Here is a 21,969-nt window from a genome sequence, read left to right as displayed (position 1 = left end):
TGCCGATTTGGTTTACTGCCGCCATCTTTATTCAACATAATATCTTAACACTCAATTACTCTGTTAACGTTATTCATCTGAAAATAATTGAAAACCTAATTGATGAATTAAGAAAAATGATTGATTAAACACTTAAACCATTTATTGTGATGCGTTATACAGCTATCGATAAGATCTATCAAAATAGATGTCAGTTCTACTACATAATCAAATTACATGCATTGATTTTTTTCAATAAAAGTTTTAAAATAAAGATGTGGGGTTGTTTAGGGGCGACAATTTTATCGTTCCACTCTGTATTATAAGTTGTATTCCCATATTTGTTAAATTAATTAATGTGTACACAAAAGTTACAAGGTTTCGTAATTATTATGCCAAAAACATTTACATAAACTTTTATTCCAACATGATTTATATATATATATATATATATATATATATATATATATATATATACTGTTTATTCAAAAGAAATCTACATTCAATGAGTAACCTCATTTGTATATTACCTTAAAAGAAAGCTCAATGTTATTAATTATTTGTTGGGATAAAATTGTTTTCTATTTTATATATTTGTTCTATTTAGAAATATTATCGTAAGTTCATTAATTTAAATTATATTTAATTTAATTTATATTTAATTTATATTTATATTTAATTTATATTTATATTTAATTTATATTTATTTTCAATTATTAACATGTGACAACAGTGGCGTTTAAAACCGGAAGTAAGCTTATTTACTAAGCTATGAAAGTTACTTCCCCTTTACGTTTTATGCTTCCCTAAATCCAACATGTGATCACTTTTCATAACAAGTTAGGATATTTGGTGTATCTTTAATTTTATGCGACTAATCTCTATCTGGCCATACATTTCAACCAGGCAAAGCTGGGTATATATAGCAAGTACAAACACACACACATATATATATATATATATATATATATATATATATATATATATATATAGCTTAATGCGTTAGAGGAAAAGAGAGATCCTATCCTCCTACCGCCTCCCCTTATAACCACACTCTCTATATCATAACAGAAGAAACTTAAAAATATAGGTTGCACCTGTCAAAAATAGATAATAGACACCCTCCAAACTGTTAAAATAGAATTACCATGCAGCCACAATATACCCCCAATTTAACCCTAAAACATATACCCCTTAAATTCAAAAATAAACTCAACACTATGTTAAGGACCATATACATTTTTATATATCATACTATATATAACAAGCTTCTCCTTTATTTAGAATTCAATAAAGCTTTCCCCAATATTCTATAATTCCACTTAGTCTTTTTCGCTCTTAATGAACCCTACGCTAGATGCTGTATCTCCACTATGCTACCTAGCACCTTCTTTACTCTTCTGATGAGAAGCATTAGGCTTCGAAATGTTCTGGCATAAAGGGTCCCTTCTATCCCATTATTCAATAAATGATCCATTCTATATCCACCAATATATAGTTTTGTGACTTCACTTCATACTCTTGTTCTATTATATATATATATATATATATATATATATATATATATATATATATATATATATCAACACTTTTTTTAAACACTAAAAAAAAAAAAAAATCAAATCAAATTTGATAACACAGTTGCTAATTTAACAAGCATAAACTTACCAATTTCCTGAGTGGCACCTCTGCAATTCGTTCGGGCATCATGACCCAATTTTTCAAGAGCTTCTTTGTAAGACTTTGCAGCAGAAGATGCACCTAAAAACAGAACAATTTATAAAAGATCATAAAATTCTACAATAATAAATATAACTTTTGGGATGCTTTACAAATTGTTAAAATAAAATTATACTTTTTTTTAACAGAACACTTGTGACACCATGAGGAATTTGCTGGTGCAGTATTAATAGAGTTAAATTAATCTATAAATAAACAGTAGATATATGCATGCGTGTGTAAATATTTCACCGCTAAACTCTTAAACTACTGATCATACAGTAGTTAAATTAACAGGAAATACTAATCATACACCAAGAATAGTTTATAAGGAGTAAAATCTTTGTTTGGATGAATAATGCGTGTCACCAAGTTGAAATGCAAAATGTCCATTTTTAACTTGCCGACAAATTTATATACTTTTGCACAAATTCATTCATTTAAGTGTAGAAAAGTGCCCACTTGAGGGTGAAGAAATTAATGTTTTTGGCCAATTTTTTTTATATTTGTCTTCTGATAGGGTGAGCTTCAAAACGATACCGATCTTGTGAAAATCCGTCGCCTCTATCGAAAGGTTTAGGCATGCATACATACATACATACATTTAAACAGACAGGGTAGATTATATTGGACCCAATATATAGTGATGATTTAAAAAGTTTAAAAAAAAAAAAGAAAAAAAAAAAGACTCTTGCCACCAAGAATCGAAACCAAAATATTTAGCTTACGATTTATTTTTCCTCTGCTGTTAATAACTAGCTTTGCTGCAAGGCTAAAAATTAAAACATGAACCAATAACTACTACGTTATGCATGCATATTCGTAATGCCGACGTTCGACCTTCATCTGGCAAATTTCATTTTTTTTTTAAATTTTCACTTTTGTACCGATTTTCCCAGGCCAAAACACCCAAATATAAAGTTTCATGTTTGTAGACAAAAAAAAAAAAAAACTAACGGAGGAGTATGGTAGGAAAAATTTCTTAAACAAAAATATATACGTAAATATATACGAAAACAGTTTTGTGTTTTCTATGAACTTTTTACGCAAATATTATGCAAGTATAAATCAAGTAGAATATCTGCATGAATATAATTACACGTAATAGCTAACTAAAGATGATCATGCCATGAAAAAAAAAAAAATAGGGAATTAATTAAAATGAATGTTTAAAAGAATATGCAAATTAGCTAAACCTTTTGCTAGTGAATGTAATTCCACGACCCATATATAAAAGATTTATTTTCTTAAATAAATAGAAAAAGCGGGTTTTAATATGAATATCAATATCCCCCCCAATTTATAGGAGTATAGATAATCCACAACTTTTTCTTCTTATAATATATATCTACTATTTTATAAAAAGGAACTTATTTTGTGTGTGTGACTTTGTTCCCTATGGACTTAGAAATGGCTGGGTCGATTTAAAAAAAAAAAAAATCATATGTATGTACTTGATGCAAGCCAACAAACTGAAGTTCAAAATTCAAGTTTCATCTCGTTTGGCCTCATTAGTTGAACATATCTGAACTTGGGATTCAAAACTTCCATCTTTGTTTATCAGCCAATAATCCACAACTTTTTCTTTTTATAATCTATAATATAAATCTCACCTGTCTCTTTAAATGTATGTATGTATGCCTAAAACTTCTGACAGAGGCGACGGATTTTCACTAGATCGGTATCATTTTGAAGCTCGACCCTTCGGATGACAAATATCGAAAAATTGGCCCAAAATATTAATTCCTTCACCTTCAACTGGGCTCTTTTCTACAGGAAGGGGGTCGCTTTTTTTTTGCTGATATTTTCGAAAGTCACCTCCTCTTTTTGATTGTCTAGCTTTAATTTAAACCTACGTCACTTCCGGTTTGGCGATGGGTGCAACAGCTAACACGTCACTTTTTTTCACATTCTTTTTCTCCTTTTTGGTACTGGTTCGAGCTTGCCTGCCTACTACCACTTTTTTTTTTTTTTGCGCTCGCCCTTTTTTTTTTTGCTCAACCCTCACCCTTACACACACCTCCACTTTCTTTTGCACCTCAACACACACCTACAAACACCCAGGCAACGCTAGTGTGTGTGTATATATATATATATATATATATATATATATATATATATATATACACACACACATATACACACAAGTCATTGTTTGTGTGTGAGAGTTCCTTCCTCATAGGTTCTGAAACGGTTGAGCCTATCTTTTGCAAATTTCACACAAAGGTAATTTATATGTCTGGTAGTGTTCTTAGATATGTTTTCGTCAGAAATTCATCTGATAAGTATCAAAAATCGAAAAAATCCGATCTTAAAAGCAGCTTTTCTCTCTTATAGATAAAGAATTTTTACAGAGGAATATTTTACATCACACCGGCCAAGGAAGATAATAAAATTTCAGCAAATCATTTCTTCTTAAACAAAACAGTTTTATTATTATAATCTGGAAATATAGTTTAGTGGTAGAGCATTCGACTACAGATCGAATGATCCTCTGTTCAAGCCCTCACCATTTTATTTTAATTTTTTCTTATTAATGAGTTCAATTTACGATAAAAGAGAGACCATTTAAAATCGCGGCAAATCATTTCTTTGTTTGCATATTTTAAAAGTAAACATTAATCAGAAGTGACTTTTCTCGGATGTTCATCGCCAAGCCCAAATATCAGCTGACGAGATATTGTAAACAAACACAGACGGAATTTGATGAACGACATTATCATTATTTAAAAATCTTTTTTGCGAATTAGTTCGAATTAGTGTTAATTATTCCTCATAATATATAATAATCAATAGAGGATTGATTCTATAATAATACATACACAATCTGCATAAATTAAAGGAAAAGGGTGAATAAGGGAGAAAAAGGGAGAAAAAGGGGGGAAAAGGGAGAAAAAGGAATAAGGGGGGAGAAAAAGGAATAAAGGGGGGAGAAAAAGGAATAAAGGGGGAAAAAAAGGAATAAAGGGGGAAAAAAAGGAATAAAGGGGGGAAAAAAAGGAATAAAGGGGGGGAAAAAAAGGAATAAGGGGGAGAAAAAAAGAAAAAGGAAAAAAAGAAAAAGGAAAAAAAGAAAAAGGAAAAAAAGAAAAAAGAAAAAAAGAAAAAGGAAAAAAGAAAAAGGAAATAAAAGAAAAAGGAAATAAAAGAAAAAGGAAATAAAAGAAAAAGGAAATAAAAGAAAATAAAAGGAAATATAGGTTAAAAATTAACGAACAATAAGTGTTAGATAGATTACGACCCAGAAAACAGCAACTCTTCCCCCTTTGTCAGAAACATCGCTCATGGAATGTGAGGACTAAAGAACAAAACAAGGCAAGCAAGAGTTTTCCTATAGTGTCGAAAATGATCCAGGAAAGTATCGAAATAATGACATACGCGTTGCAAATTCTCTCACACAGGAAAAACCGAGTTGCCTTTCTTGCACTCTTTCAAGGGTTGGAGAATTCACCTGGCACTAAAGAGAATAAAGTGAATAAATTAAGGTGGGTAAAGGCTTTTTTTCTTTGATCTCATATAAATAAACAATCCAGTTCAGGCGAGTTCAGTAAGGAAAAAATAAACCAGTGTTTGTTTTTCATATCGAGTTTACAAAGTATGCGAACAGGAGATTTCTAAGCCCGGAACCAATGCGACATCCGGTAAACAAATAGTGAATTAGACGACAAAGACGGCATTAAACGGAATAAAAAGGACAAGAATTTCTATACTCTTGAAACTAACGGACCTTTGACCTTCTTCAATTCTTTTAAACTTTCTTTTTTCTTTTCTAAACAGAAACAAACAAAGCTCGTCTTAATGTGTATCTGAACTTAATGGCAACAGGAGTCGGTGGGGAGTTGAGCAGCGAGAAGTCTTTCTGAACTTAATGAACTTGCTTTTTAATCCTTTCACTCCAAGCAAGGCATATTGCCACTTGGAACGTAAGGGGTTAATATTTAGAATAATGTCTAATAAGGGACCGTGGAAAGTTGAGAAGCACAATGTTTGTTCACTTTACATTTAAACTTCTGCATGTCAGTATAGTCAGAGAAGCATGGAGGGAATTCCAAAGTCTATCAATCCAAAGGAAGAGACTATTAGAGTAGAAGGTTTTTCAGCATCTAGGGATCTTAATAGTGAAGGGGTTGGAATCTGCTGCTTTTCGGGTTAATTGAGAGCATGTACGTCAAGGGGCCACAAGTGCTGAGAGTTCATCAGAGCATATTCCATTAAAGTACTTGTAAAACAGGCACAAGGATGCAACATTGTGGTGATGAGACAGAGGTCGGAGCTTGGCCAATAGTGCAAAATCTATTAGATTTTAAACTCTTTTTTGGACCCGGTCTAAGTGTGAGAGATTATTTGTGGGGAAAATAGAACAGCCTACTTTTCAAACCCTCTCGTGTCTGTCTTTCCTGTGGGTTGGGACGAAAAGGGATCCAAGATGGCGTCCGTGAGGTTTTGACACACAGTCTCGGACGATTGTACAAAGTTGTGCTACACATATGCAAATGAGGTGTGCCGGGTTCCATAAAAGTAGGAGTTGGGGGAAATTTTGTTTGACTCATTGGTTTGCGTTGCGTTGCTTTGTGGCAGACATTTTGAAACACGTTGGTATGCTGAGATGCGTGGAAAAAAGAAAAAGAAACGTACCACTTGGGATACTCCTCTTACAGCATTATTAGTCTTATAGGGATACTTAACGCTTAGAAAAAACTGTTTCCTCATGATGGTGTCACACACGCACCCAGCACTCAACTGACAAAGTGCTTATGTAGTTTAGCTTTGTTTTCTAATATCTCTATGTATGTGCCCATTATGAAATGAAAGAAAAAATTTGTCAAGGCGAGAAATGCTGGCATGAGGTCAGAAGAAAAAGGTGCGCTGAATGTGTGACCCCGTGGTGGCGGTGAGAAACTTAAGCTGGTGTAGAGATGGTGAGGTTTTGTTAATTTCATGGGAGACGAAATGAACAAGAAGCAGGTATTGTTTGGAAAGTATCGATAATAAATGCCTTTATATTCAGATATTATTACAGCATTGAAGAAACCACAGTTCTCGGTTATTACTTGCTGAGACAATGCATCCCTTAAAAACCCCGAAATTTGGCAAAAGCTAATCTCCATATGTATGCCAACTTCTACATTTGTAAATAATGAAATTTAAATAACGATTAATCGGCAAAGTGGATGGTAAGACCGATTACCGATTATCTACCGATTAATCAGTGCACCCTTATTGTCAACTTTTCATCTTTTCATTTCTAAATAACTAGCAGAGGTGCCCGGCGTTGGCTGAGTGTGTGGAGGTGGTGTAGTAAGAAACCCCGGGGTAAGGAGGGAAATCAAAATCAAAACAACAGTAGTGGGGGTGCCCGGCGTTGTCCGAAGTGTACGCAGGTGATGTAGTAAGAAGCACTGGAGGAGGGGGTGCGTAAATAAAAGTGGTAGTAACAGGGGGGGGGGGAAAGAATCCAAACAACTGTATGCAGTTTGGTGGAGGGAGGTGTTAAAAAAAAAAAAAAAAAAAGTAATAGGCAGGCAGACTTGAACCCATAAGGCAAAGGAGGAAAAGGTTAAAAAAAAAAACGTAACGTCTTAGCCGATATCTCCATTGTGCGACCGGAAGTCCTGAGGATTGATATTAAGTGTAGTCAATCCAACCTGGACGACGACCTTGCGAAAATGTTGATGCAAAAACCGATCCCTCGGAGAAAACTGTCCAGTTGAGGGTGAAAGAATCAACGCTTTTGGCCAATTTTTCGATATTTGTCGTCAGAGACGTTGAGCTTCAAAAATGATACCGATCTCGTCAGGATTTGTCGCATCCGCCGAAAGTTTTTGGCAGACATATATACATACCAACGATTGAGATTTATTTTATAGACTAGCCTAGGTTTATATTATAGATGTGCCCGGCGTTGCCCGGGTGTCTGTAGGAGTAAAAAAAAAAAAAAAGTGGTAGTAGACAGGCAGGCTCGAACAAAAGTGAAAGAAAACCCGACGTCTTACTGCTACGCCGTGACGTGACCGAAAGTGTTAAGCATTCAAATTAAACGTAGTCAATCAAAAAGATGACTTGCAGAAATGGCGTTGCTTTTAAACCTCCCACGGGGGAAAAGCAGCTAAGCCAAAAAAGGGAGCACTCTGACAGTATCCAAATAAATACTATTGTCTCAGTATGAAGCGTTCCCCAGACATTAACCAAGGACCAATTACAGAACAGATACTACCTGGCCGGAAGGTCAGGTGCAAGTTTTTGGTCGATTAGTTTCACTTTATTTATATGAAAAAAAAAAAAAGACAAACACTCGAAATGATGGCATGGCGGAATTTTTTTAAAACTATCAAAAAAAAAAAAAAAAAAAAAAAAAAAAAAAAGATAGAGACAATGTCCATTTGCGAATCTGAGATATTACAATCTGGAAAGCACACAAAAACTTCTCCCGAAATCTAATCGACATGAGAACCCCAACACAAAAAGCCTTTCATAGCCATGCACAAACATGTGCACCAATTTTGCCTTTTATATATTAGACTAGCCTGGGTGTCCGGCATTGCCCAGGTGTTTGTAGATGCGTGTTAAGCAAAACAAAACAAAAAAAAAAAAAACACAGTGGTAGTAGGCAGGCAGGCTCGAACCTGTACTGTGAAGGAGAAAAAGAATGTGATCCAAAAGTGACGCGTTTGCTGTTTCATCCATCAACAAACTGGAAGTGACGTAGGTTTAAACTAAGCTTAGACAATCGAAAAGAGGCGAGACTTTTGAAAATATCGGCAAAAAAAGCGACCCCTCCCTGTAGAAAAGTACCCAGTTGAGGGTGAAAGAATTAATGTTTTGGGCCAACTTTCTGAAAAACGAAAGCAATATGTGGCGATCCAAAAATGTGGAATATTAACATTTCAAAGTCGGCCAAATTAAATAGACAGGCGACCCCCGTTGTTAACTCTGTAGATATTCTAGAAGTGTAAACCATGTTTAGTTTCAGAACAGTTTCCGATGTTTCGTTGTTCTAAACAAGTTTTGAGAGGTGACTGGTTTGCAGTAGACAGAACAGTTTCCAATGGTTCGTTGTTACACACAAATCCTGAGAGGTGATTTGTTTGCAGTAGACAGTTCCACAAATCAAAATATTCTTACCGTGTTGAGATGGAAAAAAAAAACAAAAACATGTGAAATTGCTACAGAAAATGTTTAATATTTATGGAGCAATTCTGGTTTCTGATTATGTGGTAGCAGAACGTGAATTAATTCGATTCGTCAGTTCCTAGCAGCATCGTTTATAAATAGAATCGTCCTACTGTGTAGGATCATACCCCCATCACTGCATCTGATGGGGAAGGTCTCCTAGCGGCTTCGGCTGCAGGGAGACAGGGTAGTACAAGTCAAGGATTCGTCACTTGACACTCAGCCCAACAAGTGAGGGGCCGGGAACCGGCCCAGCACCTGTTGGACTGAGGTACGCTGCCTGGGTAATACCTAGGAGGTCCACCCTCCCAGGCCATGCCACCGGGCTTTCCGGTGGGGCAAGTTTATTGCTTGCTGCCTGAGGCGCCCCGACCGGGGAATGCCGATGGGGTTACTCAGGCAATTTTTAAAATTGCAGGAGTGCCCCTCCTTTAGGGGAGCCTGCGGGTATCCCACTTTCCAGGCCTTGTGCCAAATATTGCCGATGTGGGCGGCAATTAAATATATACCCCATCACTGTATCTGATGGGGAAGGTCTCCTAGCGGCTTCGGCTGCAGGGAGACAGGGTAGTACAAGTCAAGGATTCGTCACTTGACACTCAGCCCAACAGGTGAGGGGCCGGGAACCGGCCCCGCACCTGTTTGACTGAGGTACGCTGCCTGGGTAGTACCTAGGAGGTCCACCCTCCCAGGCCTTGCCATTTCTGATGAGGCAAGAGTGCCCCTCCTTTAGGGGAGCTTGCCTATTTCCACCTTCCGGCCTTGTGCCACATTTTGGTGTGATGGACACCAAATAAATAGCTACCCCATTACGTGTCCAAAATATTGCAACAGATATTATGATTTAGGCGTGATATAAAAAGTTTTAAGAATGAGGGAGCCGAGCGTGCAGGCCCCGGAAAAAAGCCTTTTGCCGATATACACAAAAAGTATACATACACATTTTCGCTTTTATATTTATAGATGGAATGCAATAAACAACAACAACCTGGAGCACCTATTTGATGTCCATGTGTCTAACACGCGTGGATATGCCTACAAAGTCAGAAAACAGTACAGCTCCCACGACTTTCGGGAACATTTTTTTTTACGCGCACAAACATGACACGAACTATTTACATCGGTTGTTGGAGGCCGAAACACCGCATTCTTTAAAAACTTCACGCTTCCCGAAATCTGACAAAACCTTAAGCTAACTCGTCAACCCCAACCCACGCACATGTACGTGCGTATATGCTGACTCATACGCAATTTATTTTCCTGAAAAGCGTACATTGCCCTGTGTAATATGCGTTCACTTTTAACGAATTATATACACATTATTTTAAGCATGTTTCCATGCTAGCTTGGGCAGAACCGTTTTACATCACGGCTCTTCTAAGACAATCTGTGCATAGTTTTCCTATGACTATTATTTGACTAGCAGTTCAGCCCCGCTTTGCCCGGCCCTATGTACTGTTCATAACTTTACATGCATATCTATATATCTATAAAAGTGAACGTGTGTGTGTGTGTGTGTATACATTTTCCTACACAATAACTGTCAATTTAAAGTCTACAGACTCGAAATTTGATATACATGATACTGAGATTTGGGAAAATCTATGTGATGGGTTTCGGCCAGAAATTTGGCTGTTAAGGGGTCAAAGTTCAACGAACTCTACCAAACTCCTCCGACAATTTTGTGTTTAAACACTTGAAATTTTAGATATAGGTTCCTTGGACATGGATCTACTTAATAACTTGATTTGAGCCCCAAACAATAAATGTTAAGTGGTCATAATAGGGGTCAAAGTTAAAAAAAATTTACAGTTTTTTTTGTTTAACATACACTTCCAAACACCCGGGCAACGCCGGGCACACATGCTAGTATATCTATAAAAGTGAACGTGTCTGTGGGTCTGTCTGCTGTGTGTGTGTGTTTACATTTTCATTCGCAATAACTCTTAATTTTCAGTTTACAGACTCGAAATTTTATATACAGGGTACTGAGATTTGGGAATTTTCAGTTTACAGACTCGAAATTTTATATACAGGGTACTGAGATTTGGGAATTTTCAGTTTGCAGACTCGAAATTTTATATACAGGGTATTGAGATTTGGGAAAATCGATATGATCGGTTTTCAGCCAAAAATTTGGCGATTAAGGGGTCAAAGTTCAACGATTTGACCTTTGAGAACTCTACCAAACTCCTCCGAGAATTTTGGGTCTAAACACTTGAAAATTTAGATATAGGTTCCTTGGACATGGATCTAACTTAATAATGTAATTTGAGACCAAAAATACATTTTTAGGGGTCATAATAGGGGTCAAAGTTAAAAAAATTGACCGTTTGTTTTTATTTTAGTTTTTTTTATCACCATACACCTCCAAACACCCGGGCAACGCCGGCCACCCATGCTAGTATGTATGTATCTATATATCTATAAAGGTGAACGTGTGTGTGTCTGTGTACATTTCCTTTCGCAATAACTTAATTTTCAGTCTACAAACTAAATTTAATATACAGGGTTCTGAGATTTGGGAAAATCTTTGTAATCCGTTTTCGGCCAGAAATTTTGCTGTTAGGGGTCAAACTTCAACGATTTGACCTTTGAGAACTATCAAACTCCTCCGACAATTTTGGCTCTAAAAACTTGAAATTTTAGATATAGGTTCCTTGGACATGGATCTACTTAATAACTTGATTTGAGCCCCAAACAATAAATGTTAAGGGGTCATAATAGGGATCAAAGTTTAAAAAAAGATTGACTGCTTTTTTTTTTGCTCAACATACACTTCCAAACACCTGGGCAACCCGGGTTGAAATGCTAGTATATATATATATATATATATATATATATATATATATATATATATATATGTATGGCACAATCATATTGACACACCGGTTCTCGCCAGATCACTGAAGTTAAGCAACGTTGAGCCTGGCCAATACCAGATAGGTGACCATTTGGGAAGGCTAGGCGCTGTATGTACCTTCTGGGAAGGTTGGGCGTGGGGCCAGCACCCTCACCCTGTAAAAAGAACTCCTCACTACAAAAGCATCTACAAAGTTGTAGATGGCCTATGCCTCTCCAGGGGCTCAAGGCTGTGGATTGATGGGATGGATATATATATAAGTTTAACTCGTGTCCAGGTAACCTACATCTAAAATTTCAAGTGTTTAGACCCAAAATTGGCGGAGGAGTTTGCTAGAGTCTGTAAAGGTCAACTTTCAACTTTGAACTCTCAGCAGCCAAAGTTTCGCCCAAAAACTGATTAAAAAGCTTGCTACATGTCTGAATACACTTTGTGTAAAATTTCAAATGTTTAGACCAAAAATTGGCTGAGTAATTTGGTAGAGACCGCAGAGGTCAATTTTTTTAAACTTTGACCCCAATTTTAACCTCTTAACATTTGTTTTGGGCTCAAATCCAAAAGTTTGATCCATATCCAAGTAACCTACATCTAAAATTTCAAGTGTTTAGACCCAAAATTGGTGGAAGAGCTTTGTAGAGTGTTCTAAGGTCAAATCGTTGAACTTTGACCCCTTGACAGCCAAATTTCTGGTCAAAAAAGATTTTCCCAAGTCTCAATACCCTTTATGCCAAATCTCGAGTCTGTAGACTGAAAATTGACAGAGTAGTTTGGTAGAGAAATGTACACACACAGACAATTTCATTTTATAGATATATAAATTGCCTAAAAACATCGCAATTAGTTAGGTTCTTGAATATATATTACCACTAATGGTTAGTTTTATTAATCTTTATGATTATAAAACTCTGGACCTTTCTCGTTTGCATCTTGTCCTTGACGATTCTATCTTTTAAAATAATGGGATGGCAGGTGAATATATATATTACAATAGAAAAATGCGGCCATGAAAAGTAATATGGTTAAGCTTAAACGTGCAAAAGAAAAGGACAAGATATTCTAATAAAAAATATTAATTTTTAACTTAAAATATTGCAGCATTAAGAATTGATTATATAATTTTAAATTGAATTAAAAAAAAATCTTAATCCTGCAAAATTTATGTTTTTTACTAGAATATCTTGTCCTTTTCTTTTACATATTTAAGTTTAACCATATTACTTTTCTATGCTCGCATTTTTCGATTGTTATCCATGATTTTTTTCAAGCCTCCAGTAAATTCACTTGTCCTTTGTTTAATTTCAGCCTTATTTTTTTTTGCCTCCATAAACATAACATACACATATGTAATAACAATGTACTTTCAATAAAATTCCCCCCAATTATCTCCATTTCATTCTTTCATTCTCTCTGTTTCACTTGTTACTTCTCTTTTCGCGAGAGCGGTGAATTGGTAGCAACAGTAGTTGCTAAAGCGACGTGGTTGCTATGGAAACCAGTCATAAAAAACATCACTCACCTCCTTACGTTTTTTTTTTTACGATTTTGAACACTAGTAAATTCATAACTTTAGTTTTACTGAACAAAAAATGAAAACTGTAATAATTGGCTGAAATTTGGTTGAAAAATGAGTGAGCGGTGAAGCTTTAAAGCAGTTCTAAATGACTAAGACTGCCACTTAACCATATATTTAAACACTACAGTGTTTGAATGATTATATATATATATATATATATATATATATACACACACACACACACAGTTCTTTGGGGTAACTGTGTCAATTAGCTAAAAGTGCTCTTTTGGCAACCACGCATATAAAGAGCATTTTTTTTTTGACACAATTACCCTCGAATTTGGCGCAATTACCTCAAAGTACGATATATATATATATATATATATATATATATATATATATGTGTGTGTGTTTTATTTTTTTTTTATTACCGTTTTATCTGTTTGGTTACATATGTTTCGGAAGTTGGACCATGTTTACGATCCAACAGCCTCGTCAGACCTTACAGAAATGGTTGTTAGTATTTGGAAGTGTTTTAAAAGAAATATAAAAAAGGAGGGGGTAGGAGATAGTAAGGGGGGAAGGGAGACGGGTATTGACAATATTTCAGTTTTGAAGGTTAAAATACATTAGATTGTATTGTGTGTGGTGGTGGTAGCAGATTAAGGTAGGCGTGGGTGGAGATATATGGATATAGGGAGGGGGAGAGAGAGGGTAGTAAAGAGAAAAGAGAGGGGGGGGGGTAAGGCAGGAGGGGGGGTAAGGCAGGAGGGGGGAGTAATTTCAATTTTTAGGTTTTAAAATTTGACTACTTTTTACTTGTTCAGCCCGGTCTATGAAGTAGATGAGAGAGAGAGAGAGAGAGAGAGAGAGAGAGAGAGAGAGAGAGAGAGAGAGAGAGGGTTTTTGAAGGTGTCATGCGTTTCACAAGTACAAGGTTCCATTTAAAATTCTTCCAAATACTAACAACCATTTCTGTAAGGTCTGACGAGGCTGTTGGATCGTAAACATGGTCCAACATCCGAAACATATGTAACCAAACAGATAAAACGGTAATAAAAAAAACGAAACACATATTTGCTCTGAAATAGTATTGAGCACTCTCTTCAGGTTTTTACTAATTACCAGTTTTACCATATATATATATATATATATATATATATATATATGCATGCGTATGGGTGTTGCTCAGAAACTAAGGAATGAGGGTGGTAAGTTGTATCTTTTGGCTTCGATTCTAGTTGACGGTGTCGCGGTTGTTAAGCTCTTTTTTCTATATTTTATCCATATTTCCACTGGTGGTTAGTTTCTTTTATATATAGTGTGTCCAAAAAGTCACTGATGAGGATTTTGAACTTTAATAATTTTTTATTTTTGAGTGACTTTTTGGACACCCTGTATTATCACTGATGGTTAGTTTCTTTTCTATATGTATTACCACTGATCGTTAGGTAATTTTATATACATTACCACTCAACCACTGATAGCCATGGTTGATGATACACTACCTGAAAGCTCTTCATTCAAACTACTTGGCCTAACATTCACATGTGATATAAATCGAACGAATACATTAAGAGCCAAAACTGCTACGAAGAAGGTTGATTCTCCCTACTGTGCTACAAAGTTGCTTACGTCTGAGAATTTCCTATATCTCTACAAGACCACCATTCGGCCGTGCATGGAATATTGTCGCCATATCTGAGCTGATGCATCTGCTACTAGTCTTTCATTCCTAAACAAGCTTACAAAAAAAAAAAAAAAAAAAAAATTGTCAACCCAATGTTTAGGAATGGTAATATATATAGAAGAAACCAACCATCAGTGATATACAGGGTGTCCAAAAAGTCCTACACTTTCGACCAACCTCCAACCAAGCAGCAAAATCCCACCTCTACATGTAAAATGTGGGTATGAGACGAATGGATTCGCCAATCATTTTTATAACCAACCGCTGTGCTAAACAACCAATGAAAACGTCCCAAAATTATTATAAAAATTTTCGAATTTTGGATTCAATCAGTTCGCCGTTTACTACGTCACAGACCGCATTTAATTCTTGGCCGCCATCTTGGTTACTGATCTGAACTACGCCGCCATCTTGGTTACTGATCTGAACTATGCCACCATCTTTGTTCAACACAATGTCTCAAAACTTAACACTACACGTTAGAGATCCCTACATGCCAAAAAGCCCTCGACTCAAATAGTTTCTTCGTTCAAACGACCAGATTTTTGACTTCCCTCGTGGATCCCTGCTTGCCTTACTGTACTGACATCCAGAAGTTCAAGTGTAATGTGGACAGACATCTTGCTGCCCAAATCCCTATATAGTGTCTCTGCAAATTTTGTTGGAAATAGTAGCCCCTACCTCCAAGTAGCACTGTGCCTTGTTTGGGGCGAATTAGTAAAATATCTATTATAATAAAGTCGTTCTGTCTGTCTGTTCACGATTTAATTAACATGTGCAAAAGGTATACTGTTTCACAAATTAACTTTTATACTGAAACGGACGTTTACACACATTCCAGAATAATTTCTATATATACTATTTATTCAAAGAGAATTTTACATTCAAGGACTAATCTCATTAGTCTTGACAATATATATATATATATATATATATATATATATATATATATATATATATATATATATATAATATGATACGTATTATAAACGTTTGAAGCCAAAACAATGCATTGTTACAAAATAAACAGGTTTCTACTGTAGAAACAACAAACGGCTAATTCTCTGCTCCAACAACAACTTGGCAAAAAAAAAGTCATACTGAAGATGAAGGTTTCCTTCGAAATATATTTATGAACTTTATCATAAATTTCAAACAAAATAAATATCTGTTTATTTTGTAACAATGCGTTGTTTTGGCTTCAAACGTATATAATACGTATCTTATTTAATTCAAACTAACCCTAACCGCTTCTAAGGAACAAAATCTTAGCACACACACACACACATATATATACATATATATATATATATATATATATATATATATATATATATATATTATATAAAGAGTAATATATAGGACTACTATGCAGTAATAAATAGTGGTATTTACATCTAGAAATAAAAGTAGGTTTAAGGCTCCTAAAATTTGTATAAGAATCGTCCGCAGTGGTGGTTAGTGTACTTGGAAAAATTCAATTGTAAAGTGATATTCGCCTGAAGGTTGTAGGTTCAATCCTTAGTGTGGGCGACCGAAAAGTACACTTGCGAATTACTTAGGACCCTTATTCAGTCATGGCTGACGGAACGAGAACATGCTACTACCATGAAATAAAAGGGTTCCATTCGAAATTCCGTGCTGGTTCCTAAATTTGAGAAGATACGCCTAAGGAAGGTCGGAGGTTACATCAACCGGAACGTTGTGAAATTGACACTGAAGATGAGAGCAGTAGTCCGAAAGATCAAAACAAAAATTTCTGTGATTTATTTTAATTCCAAATTCGCCGCCTCTATATAAAAAAGAACAAACAAAAAACCACGAAAAAAAAAAAAAACATTTACATTACAAACATTCTTTGATATTGTTTTTATGCTAGCTGCGAGAATCTTCGGCAACATTTTCTCGTTAATGGTAAACCACTTTTGGTTTTAATTTTCTTATCAGTCTGAGTGAGGACTAAATCAGTTAAACCTACTGACAATTTACAACTTCCAATCAAGTCCGTCCAGTTTGTAAATAACTGGACGATAGTTTTTTTTATTTTTTTATTTTACACATTTTTTTTCATTCACAATTAATTCTAGTTGCAACACGTTTCGTTCACAATCTGACGACTTTAATGCTCGGTATATTTAGATTTGCACTTGATCGTAAAGTCATTAATTTATAGACAATGCTTTGAAAACAAAAACACTTGCTGATTCTTTCCCCGTAAAAAAAAATTACCGGTTACATAAGTATATTATCTCCCTTTAGTAATAGCTCTTCATTTAATAAAGTTCTTTCACTACTATTACATTTTGTAGGGAAAATCGTAACTTACTTGGCTAGTATGTGGGTATACTTAAAAGGGTCGGTCGTGTAACAAAAAAAAAAAAAAAAAAAAAAATAGAAAAACAAAAAGAAAAAAAAAGGAAACAAAGAAAGGCTAAAATGGCGACACCCAGTTGGTTTTATTGCTGATGGTCACGTGAGCAACACAAACTGTCGCCATTTCTATGCAAATGAAACAGGTGAATAAAAACCTACGTGAAGAGAACGGGACGAGTTGGAAGAAGGCATGCTACGTATGTAGCCATGTGCAAATCAAATTGAAAGCATGTCAGGCTTTCGGGCTCTGCAGTTTGCACAATAGAGCGGGTCGGGCTGCGCAGTTGGAAGTTTTCACAACAGTGTCGAATTTACCTGAGAAATTGTTAGTTTAACATACTTTAAGCAGTAGTGAGATGTTGAAAACGTGCGTGCACACACACACACAAAAATTAAAAGTTTGACCCTCCAATTGTAATTAATAATTTTCGAAAAACAAATCAAGTAACAAGACACAAATTACACCAACTTTACGCTACAAACTGGAAAGAAAAATTCCTCCTCGTTTTATTGCAATGGGAATTTTCTTTTGCCAAACGAATACTAACTTACATAAGTAATCTCTTGTCATTGCAAAAAAATAAGATTCTATCTCGTAAGAGGGAGGTTTTGGGCGCAATCCCCGATGAACGCCACACAACGCAACCCTCACTATTTTTCCTTGTGGACCAGTATTGTGCCAGCTACCCCTTTTGCCTAGTTCTTCATTAATATCAAGTCCATTTTTAAAAGTTACGTACGTACGTGTGTGTGTGTATATATATATATATATATATATATATATATATATATATATATATATATATATATATATATATATATATATATATATTAATGCAACCAAAGGGTCATCGTATTAAAATAGCGAACAAAGTGATCCTTTTCCAAGCTGCGAAAATTTTCTGTCCTCTATACATCATTTTAGTACAGCCCATGCTTGAGGACGCTATCTAAGCAACAAATTCTTTGTTTCAAAATAAATAATAATTATATATATATATATATATATATATATATATATATATATATATATATATATATATATATATATATATATATATACACACACACATTTATCCGGTGTGGCCCGGTATGAAACGTAACAGTAAATTCCTCAAAAAAGAAAAAAAAACAAAACTTTCTTTGCTAATAGAATTTACGTTTAGTTTTAGGCACAGATAAATAATAAGGGAAATTGTTGGCTGGCAGTTGTAGATAGAGCAGTGTCAATATACTACAGGGCATATATCATAGATAAAAGCTCAGTTGAGCACATGCGGTGAAAATAACGATCAGGCAGAGATAGACTTGCTACATCTCTTTTGTGAGAAAGAAGAAATAGGGAGGAGAAGGGGACTTTGCTCACTAGATTTCGATTCGAATCCGGTTTTGAATCCCTCTCTCCAAAAAATGTGACAATAGATACCGCCTGAAGTGGTATAATGAACCAACCATTTTTCCAGTGACCTTTACAATGGATTAGATGTCTAATCGTGTTAAGTTGCGACTCAAAATCAAATAATTTACATAATTTCTTTCACAACTCGAACGTCTGCAACTCTTTCTTGTTGGGCGGTTAGAAACTTGGTTTTAGTAGTGTTCTTGAGGCCTCCTTAATTTAAAAATAAAAAAAATTTAGTTGAAAATTACATATCTATATCATTACTTGCTAAATCCATCTTATATTCTATAAAAGTAAGAATGTGTGTGTGAGGACACTTTTCGACCTATATACTCAACGAATTTTTAGTCTACAGATTTGAAATTTGGTATATAGGCTATTCAGCCATTTGAAACACTTTTCAATCGGGGTTCATCAAGAAAAACGGCTGCTAAAGGGTCAAAATTGAAAAATTGGTACGTGTGAGTTGTCCGATTTTTTTTCTATCTGCTAACTATTCCACGACTGCGCATGCGCTAATCGTTCATATGTTAACAATAAATAGGTTGAAAACATGTTTTGAAGATGTCAAGCTGGCCTAATGGATATTGTGTTTAACTCATTGTCTAAGTTTTGGTTTCAGTCTTAGCTCAAGTATATATTTTTTTTACTTACAAGTGAACTGTTTAGAAAAAAAAAACAGAACAATACTCGCATGATCATGTGTCAGTTTATTTTTATCATTTTTTTAAAGCAATTTAACATTATGTTTAATACCGGCAACGTCGGATACATCTGCTAGTATATCTATAAAAGTGAGAATGTGTATGTGAGGACACTTAATGCATATACTCAACGAATTTTGGATCTACAGACTTGAAATTTGGCATACAGAATATTCAGACATGTGGAAAACTTTAGTCCGTTTTCATTAGCAAAAAAAGGGTTGCTAAGGGGTTAAAATAAAAAATTGGTACTTGGACTTTCTTTCCATTTTTTTTTTTTGCTTCATTGTTTTAAAGGAATTTAACGTTATGTTTGATACCGGGCAACGCCGGGTACATTTTCTAGTAATAGAGAAATTTGATTTTTTTTTTAAAGTGTAACAAGATGTACATAATAAAATAAATTCATGGTAATTATTAGATTCAATTTAAATTTTTATATTTTTACTTTGTAAGATTTATAAAAGTACATCCTACAAATTTATAAATTTCAAATTAAATCTTAAAAATTTACAAAATAGAGCAATATTAGTGAAGTTAAAAAAAAAAAAGATATGTCAATATTTTACTAAAAAAAAAATGGAAAACAAAAATCTAGCCATATGGAAATATTAATACATCCGCCTCCTCCATCCACTGATAGGAAACCTGTAGCAGACAGATTTGCAAGGAACACAAGCAGGAGAAAATTCTCGCGGCTGGAGATTTTGAATAAACTTCTTTCCTGGCTTGTTCAATCAGAAGCTAGCTCTCAGCCACGTGACAGAGCTTATAAAAGGTTAAACCGGCAATACTCTCTCTTTTTTCCTAGATTGTGGACTGACAACAGCTCCACGAGGAACTGATCTGTCACCCCCAACTTCTTCCTTGGGACTCAACAGAACCCAGCCTTCGTGCTCGGGGTTCGACTAAGACGTGAATACACGAAAACCAACATGACTATCTCTACACAATATTTCTCATCTAATTGTTGTCTAATTCACCGTGACGCACGTTTCTAATCACCTACTAATATATACACAAACATACACGGACTCTGTCTCTTTCAACAGGCCTGTCGACTCTTTAATCTACGTCTCCACACAGGAACACTTTCCCAGACTGACCCATTTCCTTATTCTTACTAACGAAGATAACCAATAAAGCTGTTATTTAATGTTAGAAGGAGTGCTTATTCTACTCCTTGTTTCAAAATAATTAAGACGTCTATATGAATCAGTATATATTTTTCTATTGTCAATGTTTTCCTCTTATATACCCTCTCTCTCTCTCTTCATTCCTAGATCTTTGACGGACAACAACTCCACATGGAACAGACTTGTCACCCCAACAAAACTCGCCCAGTCTTCGGGCTCGAGTTCGACTAAGACGTGAATGCAAGCCAACATGGCTATCTCCACATGTGACACACACACACACACACACACACACTTTCTCATCTTACAGTATTGTCTAATCATTCGTGACGCACGTTTCTACTCATCATCATCATCTACATACACAAACATACACGGACTGTCTCTTTCAACAGGCTTGTAGAATCTTTAATCTACGTCTCCACACAGTACTGTCTCTGATCTTTCATCACACCCGTTTCCACCACTACTTTAGGCATAAACATACATGAACTCTTCTCTTTCAACAGGTCTGTATAATCATCAACGTTTCTACAAAGAAACTTTTTCCACGACTAACCCATTTTCTTATTCTTACTAACGAAGATAACCAATAAAGTTGTTTTTAAATGATTGGATGATATTTCATGTCTTTTTATTCTACAAACCTCAAAGATGCCCTAACCCCAGCTTTTCTTTTTATCTCTGGCCACCCCAATAATTGATCTAAACTTGGAGTAGCATCATATACACTCCCTACCTCCTCCCCATATTTTCTTTGTTCTTGTCTAGAATTTAGGCCCCATTTAGTGATCAACCTGCTTGTTTTCAGGTTGGGGGGGGGGGAGTAGCAATCAGGCCAGAAAATAGTGAGCGGTCTATAATCTAAAAAGAGTCGGGAGGGCCTTACTATATTTTTTTTTTGCTTTTTGCCCCTCCCCTCCACGCCAATGAAATTTTGCTTATTAATAAAACTATACAAATATATATATATATATATATATATATATATATATATATATATATATATATATGTAATCTATTCGGTTTGGTGCAAAAATAATGTCCTTTTGTTTGACGTTCGACTTCATGTAAAAAACAAACAAACAAAAAAACGACATTTTTTCACCAACTAATATATATATATAAAACGATTTTATTTGGGAATCTTAAAAAGACGACCTGTGGTGTGTTTGTGGTATTACGGTGAATAAAAATTCTAACTGGGATTAGCATAGACCTATCAAAGGTACAGTGACAAGTATGACCATAAACCCTCAACCCAATTTTTTGATTGGTCTTGTGCCTTAGTTTGTTTTGTTAAACTTGTTTGGCTACACACACACATATATATATACATATATATACATATATATATATATATATATATATATATATATATATATATATCAAAGAGTGCAAGTCGTAGTAAGGAACTCTC

At 35.0% G+C, this 21,969-nt stretch overlaps 1 protein-coding gene across 5 annotated transcripts in view; it reads right to left on the bottom strand.

Moving 5' to 3' along the window:
- LOC145265556 (BAR/IMD domain-containing adapter protein 2-like) overlaps positions 1–21,969 on the bottom strand; it is a 213,332-nt gene that overhangs the window by 108,334 nt on the left and 83,029 nt on the right. For 4 of the 5 annotated variants that reach the window (XM_080121524.1, XM_080121528.1, XM_080121525.1 and 1 more), the window contains one exon: positions 1,648–1,740. In XM_080121524.1, the coding sequence (XP_079977650.1) occupies positions 1,648–1,740 (93 nt within the window). Of the gene's footprint in view, positions 1–1,647; positions 1,741–5,076; positions 5,300–21,969 lie in introns of those variants that run through there. The other variant, XM_080121526.1, reaches the window with a different exon arrangement.

This window comes from Euprymna scolopes, chromosome 40 (genome assembly GCF_053919585.1).
Source record: "Euprymna scolopes isolate OS-2025 chromosome 40, ASM5391958v1, whole genome shotgun sequence".
Lineage (NCBI taxonomy): Eukaryota > Metazoa > Mollusca > Cephalopoda > Sepiida > Sepiolidae > Euprymna > Euprymna scolopes.
Note: the sequence above shows the minus strand (reverse complement) of the source record. Positions and strands in the feature narration are given on the sequence as shown.